The sequence below is a fragment of the Homarus americanus genome, unplaced genomic scaffold, assembly GCF_018991925.1.
Source record: "Homarus americanus isolate GMGI-L3 unplaced genomic scaffold, GMGI_Hamer_2.0 scaffold51476, whole genome shotgun sequence".
Classification (NCBI taxonomy): domain Eukaryota; kingdom Metazoa; phylum Arthropoda; class Malacostraca; order Decapoda; family Nephropidae; genus Homarus; species Homarus americanus.
In genome coordinates, this window is record NW_024736148.1 from 1713213 (window position 1) to 1726830 (window position 13618).

Consider the following 13618-nt stretch of genomic DNA (forward strand, 5'->3'; position numbering starts at 1 on the left):
ATGAATACTCTACTCAGTGTGTAGATACGAACGAATACTCTACTCAGTGGTTGGTAGATACGAATGAATACTCTACTCAGTGGTTGGTAGATACGAATGAATACTCTACTCAGTGGTTGGTAGATACGAATGAATACTCTACTCAGTGGTTGTGTAGATACGAATGAATACTCTACTCAGTGGTTGGTAGATACGAATGAATACTGAGTGCTTTGGTAGATGAAAATGAATACTTTATTCAATGGTTGGTAGATACGGATGAAATATATATACTGATACCAAAGACACATCCATTATATAATTTTAGCGAAAAAGAAAAGAAAAAAATCACTATGACAGGACAGTATGTCGTGATAAGAAAATATTTTTTGTGACGAAAACAATTTGTTGTGACATAAGTAAATAATCTGTTTGTAAAAGATAAAAACAAATGACTATGGAAGAAAAAATTAGTCTGTTGTGATAGTAAAACAAAAATGTTTTTAGAAAAGAAACATTTATTGTGACATAAGAAAACAATTGGTTGACCAAAGCAAAGCATGAATGTATAAACATTTTCAATTCAATATTGACCAAAGAAACATATTAAAGTTAACTACACACCTAGTTCTACCAGAGATGAGAAAAGAAGTGAGTAATTTCTATTTGCAGTTTTTTTCACTTCAACCTGTTTCTATCCCCCTTCAACCCCTCCATGCACATTCCCCCTTTCTTATATACACAGACTGTACACAAACTTATTCACGTTAAAACATTCGTCAAATTTAGAATGTCTACTGAGATGGTTGCGCGCGTAATAAACTATGAATAGGGTCCTGGTATGCGTAATAGAGTATGGGAATTTGATATTACTCTTCCTTATGTGATATCCTCCTATCGTTCAAAAAGTTATATGGTTATTTCAAAAGTCCTGACCATCCTGACAGTGAATTACCGCGAGCCATGTTATAATTATTATGAGAAATTTACACGAACACACGTAGACTTAAATCGGGAAAATATTTTTTCTATACTCGTAATATCGATTGAAAATTCAAGCACTTTTTACACTCAACACAAAACTTAAAAAACAAAAAAAATCAATAATAATAATAATAATAATAATAATAATAATAATAATAATAATAATAATAATAATAATAATCTAGACAATAGAACTATATAACTAGATATACAGGGTGTCCATAAATGGTTACCCTGATTAAAACACGAGAGCATACTGTTTTATGGTAATCATTTATGAACATCGTTTAGTTTCATCTATCAACAGCTCGGCGCGTTTATATTCCTGGATATTTTTTTATTTACTTTTTTTCATTTAAGTGGCAGTAGGAAAAATATTCTTCTCACAGCTTGTATTTCCTGTAGTGACTTGTTTCTTTAATGATTTACAGGAGCTATAAATTTGTTAATGGTTTCGTAGATTTTAATAATTTATGTACAACAGATTTTTTAAAGTATATAGTTCATGACTTCGCTAGTATTTACGATTCAGTGATAGTTTTATTCTACCAATTTTAATATATTTAAACTGACATTTGTATTAAAATAAAACAAAGACAAAAATAAGGAAGAAGTGAAGTATAAATAGTTTAATATAGTAATTAGATAATTATTTCTGATACTTTCAAAAAATTTTCAAGTAATAACGACTTAAGAACCAAACTATTTCTTGCTAGTGTTCTATCTCTTATTTTTGTTTAATATTGCTGGACTTTTCATTACTTTGTTGCGCGCTTTTTTGCTAGAAATTCCTCGAAGCAGAAGTACCTATTGTTTCGTTTACACCCGAGTGACACAGACATAATCCTTCAGATCATTGGAAAAATCCAGTCCAGCGGGCGGGTTAAGAAATAAATCCAGTTGCAGAGGGAAATAATTTTTCATAATATATTCAGTAGCAATTAATTTTCCAGTTACAAGGCCGATAAAATAGTGAAAAACATCATATAAGTATTTCAATTGCAGATTCACGTTTACGGTGACGGGTCAACGGCAATTTTATTTTCATCAGGCTGCTTGAACTTAAATATCTTGGCATAATGCTTGAAATCTACGTTAAATCATCGCATATTTCAGCGGCCATGTGCGTGAGACAACACATGGTAGTTATTTTCTGCTACAAGAGTAAGGAACATTAATTTGATACATGCAATAAAAATCAGGATAGAATCCCAATAAGAATAGTGTGTGTTAAACATAATCCTTACATCGTGGAGCGCGGCAGCCTATAGTGGTCCAGTGTGGTATATCTAGGGGCGCCATTCCACACACTATCAATAAATATGAATGCCTCAAAATCGCAGCTATTGAGTACCAGTGAAGATGTCTTAGCAGAGCCTTATCCCTTAACAGTACACGACATACATTTTGCTGCATATATAATAAAAACGCAAAGTTATAAAGTAACCCCAATAGGACACGAAGTATTCCTTATATGATTCAAAAACACTGTAAAATGACTTTATATAAAAGACACTCTCTTGTGCAATTCAAAATAAAGAACTACAAAATAACCTAAAATATATGCAAGACATGTTCAGCAATGTTGTTTCAAATCTCAGAACTGTTTAACATCAGGGAAAAAGCTTTTATCTTAACGCCACAAACACAGTATCGTGCCAACTCTGAACATGTGGCCAGGCGCCTGAGGCATCAGTCATTGATTCAACAATATCATGTTTATAAATCTTTTTCTTTTTCAAACTATTGTCATGTGATTTAAAATTTGTTTCATGTCAAAAAATATACCAGAAAACTAATGATTTTGCCTTAAATAAAAAAAAAACTTACAAACGCGTTTTTTTCTTTATCTTACTTGAAACACATTTTATACATCACTCTATTCGTTCCAGTGTAAAAGAAAATAATATCAAAATAGAAACGGAAAAAATAACAACAGAATCTTTATTAATGTGTGCTTGGTATGCGTATTTTTGTTATGAAACTGTATCTCTGGAATTACTTCATTTTTTATTTTTGAGAATATGTGGCATTTATGACACACACACACACACACACCTGTACACCTGTAAAACCGTAAAACCTGGATACTGTGCAAATGCAGATACAAAAGCGACACGATTCCATTAACTAGAAATTTCCAGACTTGTTTTTACCTACTGCTGATTTATAATGAAAAGGTTAAACAGGTACTACTTGTGTTAAGCGACAGGAGTAGACCAGACACGGTATATATTCGGGACCGTGTTGTAAGGATGAGTAAGGATGAATTAATGACAGTGGATACGGATAGTTTATTGACTCTCGGTTGTGGTCAACTTACACTGTACAGGGAGATGAGGCTTGAGACGGTAAAAAATAAAACGTTTCTTCGCGTTATAGTGGCCTTACACACTAGAGTCTTAAGTCTTATCGTAATGTAATGAGTCTAAGTGTCTTTATATTGTAATAAGTCAAGTGATTCCGTACTGTGTAAGTCTGAAGTCTCTTTGTGCTGTAGTGAGTAAGTGCATTTGTACTGTAGTGAAATATGCTGGAAGAGGAAGATCGTTTGACGTCAGACCTAAGGTACGTCGTCGTCACCTTTTGCAACATAGTGGGACACAACCAACGACGTCCGGATGATAGTCAACCAAGCCGTCCTCCCTAAAGCAAAAGGTTGGCTATTTGGAAAAGAATTTCGTGGCGAGCCTGCATGTGAACCGTCATTTACTGTATTTATAACAAGAGATTACGAATGTTTACAAACTATTCTAACACCAAAAATCACCAATTATTTCTCAGATGCATAAAGAAGTAAGTTTGTGATACAGTGTGGGAATATGTTTGATAAAGTACGTTAACTAGTTCAAGCTAATCTTACCACGCACACCATGGAATTTACTAGTCGCTCCTGGGCACAACCACACCGGCCTGGCATTACATACCAAACACAGATGAATAAAGGCGAGGTATACAATATCTGCAGGAATGGTCAGTGTGTTTAAGCCCTTTGATGCGATTCCAGCACATCTTTATTATATTCTGGCCGCCAAAAGATTTTATTCAGTTTAGGGAAACCTCCAGCAGCCAAAGGGTTAAGCTAGCGAGGGTATAGATATACTGCTGGCTACTATTAGAACTGACTTTTTAGTCCTATTATTCGCTGCGAGGGACGACCGAGGCCAACTGGATTATGGTAAGTGCTTCCATGTATTGAATACCTCGAGTGTGTGAGAGGGTCAATCATCCAACTGAGCCTTAAAACGCATCTAACTTTATTACCAAGAAGGGATAACGTTTTGCTTATATTTCCGTTAATTATTGGAAATTATCCCAGTTAATGGATTTATTCTTTCTCTAAGACAACGTGTACAATCGTAACCAAACGATCTATCTATCTATATATCTATTTACAGTAAAGCCATTACATAGTACACAAAACAGTATGTAACATTAGGTGCTGTACCGTCAGATTTCACGACTCAACGCCAGCCTTTTCAGATGTCGCACTGCATTCCGCTGGTCAGGTGTGCTCGCATACCAACAATACGCCAGGTTAATTAAGATAGGACAGGTCAGGTGAAGTTAGTGAGGTTTATATTTCATTTAATTTAAGATTTGTATTTTGAGTACATACAGCCACCATTTAGATGTAATTAATTGATAAAAAATCTACAGAACAATGATTGATTATTCAATTAGGCTTTCATGGATAATGATCACGTGCTCCAGCTTTAGTGACCTTCGACTTACCGTTTTCATGTGTGTGTTCAAAGGTATACTCAACTATACGGTGTGAACATATTCCCTGTTGATATATGAACTCAGTAAGTATCGAAATTAACCACAATTAGTCATAAGAAGTTTTTTTTTCTATTTTACCTTCCACAACCTATTGCCGATGATAACTGGATAATTCTATTTTTTAAGGGTTTTACGAATTTCTCTTAAATAGTTGTAAATGTATAGTAGCATATTGTAAATTAAGTCAGGTAACCAGCGGAATCAACATGCTTTTGAAGTCTTGGTCTCTTTTTACTTTAGTCCCCGCTCGTCGATATTGAGCGGAGACTTAGAAATCGGATCCGTTCAGTTCGTCCGACCAAAATGGTGTTTCCGAATATTATAATAAAAAGGAACTTAGGGAAATGGATACCCCATACAGAACATCAATACCATGTCAGCGGCGGAGGGGGTGCAGTTAAATTGGCCATGTTTTCTTGTACATTCATTTATAACGCCAAGACCACGTAATTTAAGAATCTTACTGATGATATCTGTAAACCTTTCGACAGTTGGAGAAAATGAGCTTTTTTTACCCGCCTTCGTGTGTACATAAAACAGGACGCTCAGGGGTGAACTAAATGGACAAGAATGGAATTTTGGTCATGGTTGAGTACAGCGTCTTATTCCACGATAATATAAGTGCGCTACAGTAAATATTAATTATGATTCAACCTCTTTTACCTTAAGTCACAGAGATCATATTTTGACTTAAGTTGACATGCATTTGAGGGATTCACTGTTATTTTAAGCGAATGATGAGCACTCGGCTGCCGGACTAAATAGCAAAAAATATTGACTAACCAACGGTTTTCACCAGCAAGCTTCATGAATCATTACCGAGGGCACCGAACCGAGTAATATACTCATTGCAAATGGCCAAAGATCTGAAGGCAATTTAAAATTATAACAGAAGAGTGGGTGAAATGTGAGCAGCGATGACCGTAGATTTATTTCCACTACTAAACAAACCTTCCCCATAACTTCTCTTGGTACCCCGAGCGGCGGGGTACTGTACTCGGCCATGTTTGTGTGTCCTTCCAGGAATATCTTAAGAACAGACTTGAGGATGAACACCAAACATGATAGACTTAATCAACATGTGACAAACTTCATATGATAACCCATTGTTGCAAATCATGCCAAAATTTATAGTGTTGCCATGACAACACACAGTTTTCGGTGTTTACAGAAAATGATGACAGCATCACTCTTTCGATATTTAGTTATTACCTGCTATGGTAACGGTCCGCGTTACCATTAGAGCGGATGTGTGTGTGTGTGTGTATACGAGCGTATGCTTGTATGTTACCTTTCTAAATTTACATGTGTGCATGCATGTTTGTTACGTTTGTATGGAGTGTGTTTGCTTGCGCGTGAGTGTTAGTCTATGAGTGTGTAAGCATTTTTGTGTAAGTGAATGTTTTTGTGCTATTGTGTACAGTATGTATGTACAGGCGTATATGTTTTAGCTTGTATGTACACACCGACATGCAAATGTGTATGTGTGCAGATTTATGTACGGAAATTATTCGTGTCTTAGAGTGCGTATGGTTGCATATAGAAATACTGCCCATGTGTGTGTGTGTGTGTGTGTGTTTACAATAATATGGCATGAGTTATATGTAAAAGGGTAAGTTAAGGGCTATATGACTACCTTTTGTCAGCAAAAATCGCGCCTCCTATTAATCTGACGCGCGCGGCTATGGCGTGTATTTAAAACTCAATGTTGATAGTAAATAACAAGAGAAGCCTCAGGCGTAATTTCAAGCTATCTAAAACGCTGCAAATATTAAGGGCACCGTACCTATACAACAGAGTATTTAATGAACGGTCTATCATACTGGATGAAATAATTTACTTCGTGCACTACTTTTTTTTAATAAAACTGTATGACTATATGATGTAGGATCTATATATGCTGCCCTCTAAGGATGAATAATACCAAGACTAATGGGCAGTAATCATTCACGCGGCTCTTAGTTGACATATCTCTTTACCAGTATGTTAAGCATAATTTAATGGTGTAATAACAAAAGGTACTGGGAACAGATGTTAGTAACCAGAGTCCAATAATCGTTATATCAACACAACATCTGGGGAGACGTCAACAAAAGTTTAACTTTATATGTCCTGGAAAAATATATCAAATACAAAAATAAAACAACAGAGTACACTCAAACGATACTGTGGACACGCTGTTGCTGCTTTAGAAATGTTCAGTACGCAACAGAACCATGGGCATTGCTTTGATGGGATTGACGCTGGTGAGCCAAGTTAAAACGAGGACGTAAGCCAAGATAAACAAGCTTATCGTGTACGGTGTGAAATATCCATGTTGATAAGAACTATTTATAAGAACATAAATTTTCATTCACCGAGGTCAAAATTACAATGGGAGGTGAGTGTGTGTGCTCATCCCCATCTACAACGGAATGAGGAAAAGAAAACTAGAGTAAGGGAGCACAGGATGGACGTCACAGGTGGGGGGCGGGGGTGGTAGAGGTAGTAAACAATATGTATGGTAGTATTAAATGACAGAAAATAATAATTAATAATATTTGGTCGATGATGATGAATCCAAGTTAGACTAGTGGTGGACTCACCTGAGGCTGGCCGCGGCGTGTAAGTGACGCCGCGGCCCTCCTCTGAGTGTTACCTGCTGGGGTCGGCCAGGACGTCTTCTTTTAGTCCCCGCCTACTAGCTCCGCTGGCCAATCAACGACGCACAGTTCACCTCCCCCTCCCCACCCCTTTATAACAGAACTTCATAAGGTACCCTTAGACACCGCCTTGTTTAACACCGTAGCCGTGTGTTGTGTATAAATATGGCAGGAAACCCGAGGAACATTGTCAGTCACTGCTCAGGTTCAGAACTGCTCGCAAAGATGGTCTTCGTTTTGGCTCCCGCAACTATCTTGTTGATGATGATGGTTTTGGTGGCTGTGGCCGTACAAGAGACCATTCGGCGACGAAGAAAGCAGCAGCAGTTTGACCAAACATCTTTAAAACCACAGAGTAGTGACGACCTGGAGATCGCGAGACCATCATCACCACCCGGACCGACTCCAATACCCTTTATCGGCAACTTGCATAACCTTTTTAAATATGATGCCTGTCCTTATGAAGGCTTCACTGCTCTAGGAAACAAGTATGGACCAGTCTACTCTCTCTTAATGGGCAGTTGCCCCTCCGTAGTCGTCGGCACATACGAGACGATCAAGGAAGTTCTCATCACCAAGGCTAGCCAGTTCGACGCTCGCCCGGACATCCCACGATTCGGATTATACTTCGGTGGCAACCGCCAACTTTGTAAGTATATTCTCTTTTATCCAAACTTATAAACCCTGTTGACGGCATAATTTATCCTTGCTAACGGTTTGTTGTAGTTAAGTGCAATATCCTCCACCAACCAGACTGCTTAAAGAGCTAAAAGACAAAGTCACATTATGCTACTCTGCGTCAGAAGAGTGTGATTAGCATAAAAGTTTCCCGTTCTCTTTCTTTTGTTCAATAACTAGGCAACAGCGCTAACTCTTCCCCTCAACTATTTACAGGAAGTGTTTCGGAAATACCAGATTTGTTTTTGTCTCAATCTGTCGGTACCCTTGACCTTGAACACCACGAGCTACGGTTTGTTGCTCATGCATGGCTCTCATCAGTGTAGTGTTCTCTAAACTAAGTGACTTGTGAACTGCTTGGAGAGAGGAAGTCAATAGATGATTTCGGAGTTTAACTGTTATATGGATTTCACTTTCTTTTAAATAATCAGGTAGTCCAATCACCGGCTTGACACCGTTACTCAAGTCAGCCCCCCACATCCTAACGCTCACAGTGAGTTTGCCTCAATATACACAACTTACCTATAAGATATTAAATCATGTCTCTTGTTCGCTTCAACCAACTGCATATCTCAATGAACACTTAAAATCGAAAGGATATCTGGTTTGTTTTTAAATATCATACATAATTCATTTAAAGGTAAAATGTTTCACCTAAATAGATACTTGGACGAACATTTGTACAACGTTGAGTGTAAAGTTTCAATGAGAGGCGGGGCAAAACCTGATTTTGAGGTGTTGCCACATCAGCGGTCACTGTTTTTGTTTACACTGGCGTGATACATTTTAGTCCCTGTAGTTACAATACATTTAGCATAAAATAAGGTACGGTTGCTTTATAGTCCCTTATTACACAGGGTTTCATACAGGTACTCTCTCAGATATCCGTGTCATTCTCTTAAGGTACTTCTATAATAGTCCCGCTAAGAGATACCCAATTTAATCTAACAGCCTCAATATAGCATGAATCTTAAACTAAGTCCATATATACTGTTTAGTTTAACTATTAACTCAAATCGTAATAATGTGTTAGACGCTTACATTGATCACTATCGCTTTCAACGCCGGGAAGTATTTGTGTGTGAGGTACAGGTGGGCCGGAGCGGATGACCTTGGCTTCCTTCCCTGCCAGATGACTCTATCTCATGACCTGCTAATTTAATCCACTTAATTTTCAATCAAGTCCATCCACAGGTGAAACCACAATAAATATAATCATTCTTTCATATGGGTAGATTAAAAACAACAATTAGATCTATAGCAATATAAACCATTTCCCCCACCTTAATTCAGTCGTTATATCGGATGAATTAAGTGTCTTTAATTCAGCACAAGAATAAATTTAAGCAAGTTGGAGAAATATTCAGAATCAACACCCGGCATCATAAAGCGGTTGTGGGAAGCAAAATAAAGTCTTGGGAAATGTGTCGCCAGGTGTGTAAGTGTGCAGGTGCAGGGCGCGGGAGGGAGGGCGGGGGGTTGCTCCTACACCTCAAGGTGACCTCAACTTTGTCTGGTCCACCGTTATCAGATGCGTGTCGTTACAGACATTTCAGCTATTTTTATCTGTAATGGTGCTCCTCCAGTAGTGCCGAGGCTGGGTGTAAGTCACGAACGATCCGTGACAACAGTAAAGATGTATGAGACGATGGCGAAGAGAGTGAACTCATATTAAACCAGATGATTTTAATCCTTCATCAATTAATACCATATTTTCACGAGAACCATTTCTATAATTAAAAAGATGGTTGCCCAATATGAAGATGGTAATAGCAAGAACAAAATTATCAAGGTCTCACTCCAGACACTGCCAGACAATGAATGGCTACGGGAACGCCTTAGTCTCGAGGTCGTCTAGTGTCTACAAGCCGCCTTTATCACTCCCCCCAGATCTTCAATTTTTGTTTGTCTAATTTAGTTGAGCATTTTTCACTTTTAATTCTCCAGTTTTATATCAATTAAAATCTGATCATATTTTAAGTAAATACAAACCCGCTCAAACAAAATAATTTTGCATTACGGCGAGAACTATATTTAACTTGGTTTTTTTTACACAAAAGGCAAACGCAATCCGTTCAAACAAACTCGTTTTTCATTATGTGAGTATAAGCATATTAAGGAAAACTGATATCAATGTATAACAAGTGTCAAATTTTTCTAGTTGTCCTGTGAAGATTATTCAAACTGATTTCACCTCATAGGAAGTGAAAAAAGTATTCAAACATGAAGTACATTACCGGTTACTGGGAGGTCCTCATGCACCACCAGTCCATGCTGTTCAAGAAACACGTTGGAGGAGACGGGAGAAAGGGGGTGAGGTGGGGGTGAGGTGGGGCTTCCTAGCAACAAGCACACCTCTGACTCCTCTCAGCCTCGCCTCAAAATTTAAAACGGATAAATCTTACTCAGTTGACTTGAGTTTTAGTGAGCATTTATACACCGACGAAAACCACCTTTCAGTGCAAAAGATAACTAGAATTGAAAGAAACTTACTAACTAGTTAAGCGACCCGATTGTTTTGTTTTTTAAGGTATTTCACATTAAGATTAAATCAGCCTCCCCCCTCCCCCATTGTCCCGTCGGCGGATTTCATATACGACACGATACATAGCATGTGTCGTAAAACTAAGTAGACGGGACAAAGGACTCATGGCGGGCTGCCGCATGGAGTGCCTAGGTGAGCTGGGTTACGCAGAAGGACAGACAGACGGACAAGTGAAGTGGGGGAAATGATAGGGGATTAAGGGAGCAAGACCCCCTCCCCCTACCTCCCAAGGACAAGGGGCGGGGAGATTCTCGAGGACCATCGTTACCGGGGATCCGGTATGGTGACATTGGTAATGAGACTCAAGGTCAGAGGGAGGGGAGAGATGTCTCGGTGCGATACAGCTGTGAGAGATGGGCGGGAGATGGGCGATGCGTCACGGCCCTATAACCGCACCGGCTATTCTTAGACAATACCTGTTATATACGAGTTTGCGAGGCATTTGAACGTGACTGTTATTTTCTATTTTACCAATTTCCGTTTTATTGACAAACTTCAGACTTAAACGTTTGGGCCTTTCTCCCTTCAGCAATAGCGGTGAAGTTTTCAATTGTTTTTTTATTAAAGACACTTGATACGATTTCACTAAACCAGTTATTGCAACCAAAAATTAAGTATACAATACATGCAGTTCCTTTAGGATTGTCTTCTTTCACAGTGGACTGGAATTACAATATGAACCTCTTGACTTAGGGTATTATTACATCCATCACTTTGTAACAGCTTTATAATATATGAGAAAAGTATCCTAAGTATTTTCAGAAGCTCTAATAGTCGATAATTTACCACGTATTTTGAACCCTCCAAGAAAATAGTGTGAACATTGTTGATAACAAAAGTTCTTCTTTCTCCAACAGCTCTTGCTCTCTGTGACTGGAGTCAGCACCAGAAGAAACGCATAACTCTGGCTCGCTCCTTCCTTATGTTCCGCGGGAACGATACCTGCTTCAAGACCTTTGAAGAAAATGTGACTTCCGAAATGCCCGTGCTCACAAAAGAGGTTAGTATTCCACAATGCTCTTAATGACTAATAAGATGTTGGCTGAGAAACTGTCTTGATTTGTTAGTAAATCTAAAACAATTACAAAAACTAAATTTGTCTTTATTTCTCCCCTTCAGATTGACCAGAAACTGAATACACCATTCAATGCCAAGGAATTGTTATCGTACTGTGCTATGAACATCTTCTGTGGCTACATGTGCTCCAAGAAGTTTGATTACAACGAGGCGAAATTCCAAGAACTTGTAAAGAATTTCGATTTCATTTTCAATGATATCAACAACGGGCATCCCACAGACTTCTTGCCATCCCTTATTCCCTTCTTCGGTTCATACTTGAACAAGATTAAATCCAAAACCGCAGACATCAGAAAGTATATCCTGGACAACATCTGCAGAGAGAAATACCACAACCTACAGCAAAACCCAAAGAATATCACGGACCTTGTCGATGCCTGCTTCTCAAATCTCCTGGTAAGTTATAAATCCTTTCTGACATTCCCACTGTTCTGAGGAGACCATAATTCATGATTGTTATAAACTTAGTGTGTCTGACGCCTATATACTTAACACCATTAGTGCTCAGCATAACATGTAGTAACTTTGTTAATGAAATACTTAAAAATGTCTACTTCTTTCTTCAGAATGAAAACAACCAAGAGGAGCAGTGGGACTGGCAGACCATCTTGTACATCGTGGAGGACCTCCTGGGCGGATCATCGGCCATCGGCAACATTGTCATGAGGTTCTTGGGATACATCCTTCAGCACCCCAACGTTGTCACCTCCCTTCGGTCTGAGGTGAGTCTTATTTTGTTGATATATATATATATATATATATATATATATATATATATATATATATATATATATATATATATATATATATATATATATATATATATATATATATATACATATATATATATATATATATTTATTATTGCTTGCTACTTAAAAACGTCACAAGAAAAATAGTCATTTAACTCAACGATAACCAAAACTTTACAAATATTCATAAAACTTCGCGCTCAACACCGGCCAGCAATAAAACAAATTGTTTCCTTGACAGATTGACGCCAAGCTTGGACGGGATAAAGCCCCAACTCTAGAAAACAGACACGAAATGCTCTACAGTCAAGCTGTCCTTTATGAAGTGTTAAGGCTCACGTCATCTCCCATCGTACCACATGTAGCAACTGAAGACGCAACTATTGGAGGTGAGTTATCACAAAGGATGAAATATTAACATAATATTTCGATTATATTTAGATTTTCTTTGCATTACCAAATTGCTTCATACATTATGACACACTTCCTAAGAATTTCTTTCTTTTATTTACAGGTTTCTTCGTTGAGAAAGGGTCGATGGTTATAGTGAACAACTACGAAATGAACAGCTCTCCTGACCTATGGGACGAACCCCAAAAATTTAAGCCCGAAAGATTCATCGTAGACGGTTGCCTGAAAAAGCCAGCTCACTTTATCCCCTTCAGCACCGGCAAGCGAGCCTGCGTAGGATCTAAAGTGGTCAGCAACATCACCTTCATCGTCATCACCACACTACTCCAGAGATACGACATCTCCTTACCAGAGGGTGTCAAGCCCGACCTCCCCAGAGGAAAGATTTCCGTACCTTGGGATGCTTATGATCTTGTATTTACGGAACGTAAGTGAACGTGCATACAGTTTTAAACAACCAATTCAATTTAAGGAGAAAAATACATGTATGTCTAAAAACAAGTTTGGGGATAAATTATATTTGTTCTGATAAAATTATAAAATTTTATAAGATAATTTTATTTGGTTGAGATTCAGTAATTATTTTTTTAATATTTATCGATAAAACGCCTCACCATTAAACACTGACCATAACAAAGGCTGTTCATCTTTATGGGTGGACGATGTTTCAAGACGTCCTCCATAATATTAATAATTGGAAGAACTATACAGTATACTGTATTAGTATTTGTCATTTAAGATAGGATGAAATTTCTTTGTAAGGT

The 13618-nt window shown here is 37.8% G+C and overlaps 1 protein-coding gene and 1 long non-coding RNA gene across 2 annotated transcripts in view; one reads left to right on the forward strand and one right to left on the reverse strand.

Moving 5' to 3' along the window:
• Positions 1 to 7373, reverse strand: part of LOC121872031 — a 69878-nt gene extending 62505 nt beyond the window's left edge. Inside the window, exon 1 of the long non-coding RNA XR_006090007.1 lies at positions 7335 to 7373. This is a non-coding gene — a long non-coding RNA (uncharacterized LOC121872031). The remainder of the gene's footprint in view (positions 1 to 7334) is intronic.
• Positions 7374 to 7593: 220 nt separating this feature from the next.
• The window catches only part of LOC121872030 (cytochrome P450 307a1-like), a 7589-nt gene continuing 1564 nt past the window's right edge, over positions 7594 to 13618 (forward strand). The window contains exons 1-6 of the mRNA XM_042374674.1: positions 7594 to 8040; positions 11472 to 11614; positions 11734 to 12087; positions 12258 to 12413; positions 12685 to 12832; positions 12958 to 13618. The exon at positions 12958 to 13618 is cut by the window's right edge and continues 1564 nt beyond it. Of these exons, the coding sequence (XP_042230608.1) occupies positions 7617 to 8040; positions 11472 to 11614; positions 11734 to 12087; positions 12258 to 12413; positions 12685 to 12832; positions 12958 to 13289 (1557 nt within the window). The 5' untranslated portion in view covers positions 7594 to 7616 and the 3' untranslated portion in view covers positions 13290 to 13618. The remainder of the gene's footprint in view (positions 8041 to 11471; positions 11615 to 11733; positions 12088 to 12257; positions 12414 to 12684; positions 12833 to 12957) is intronic.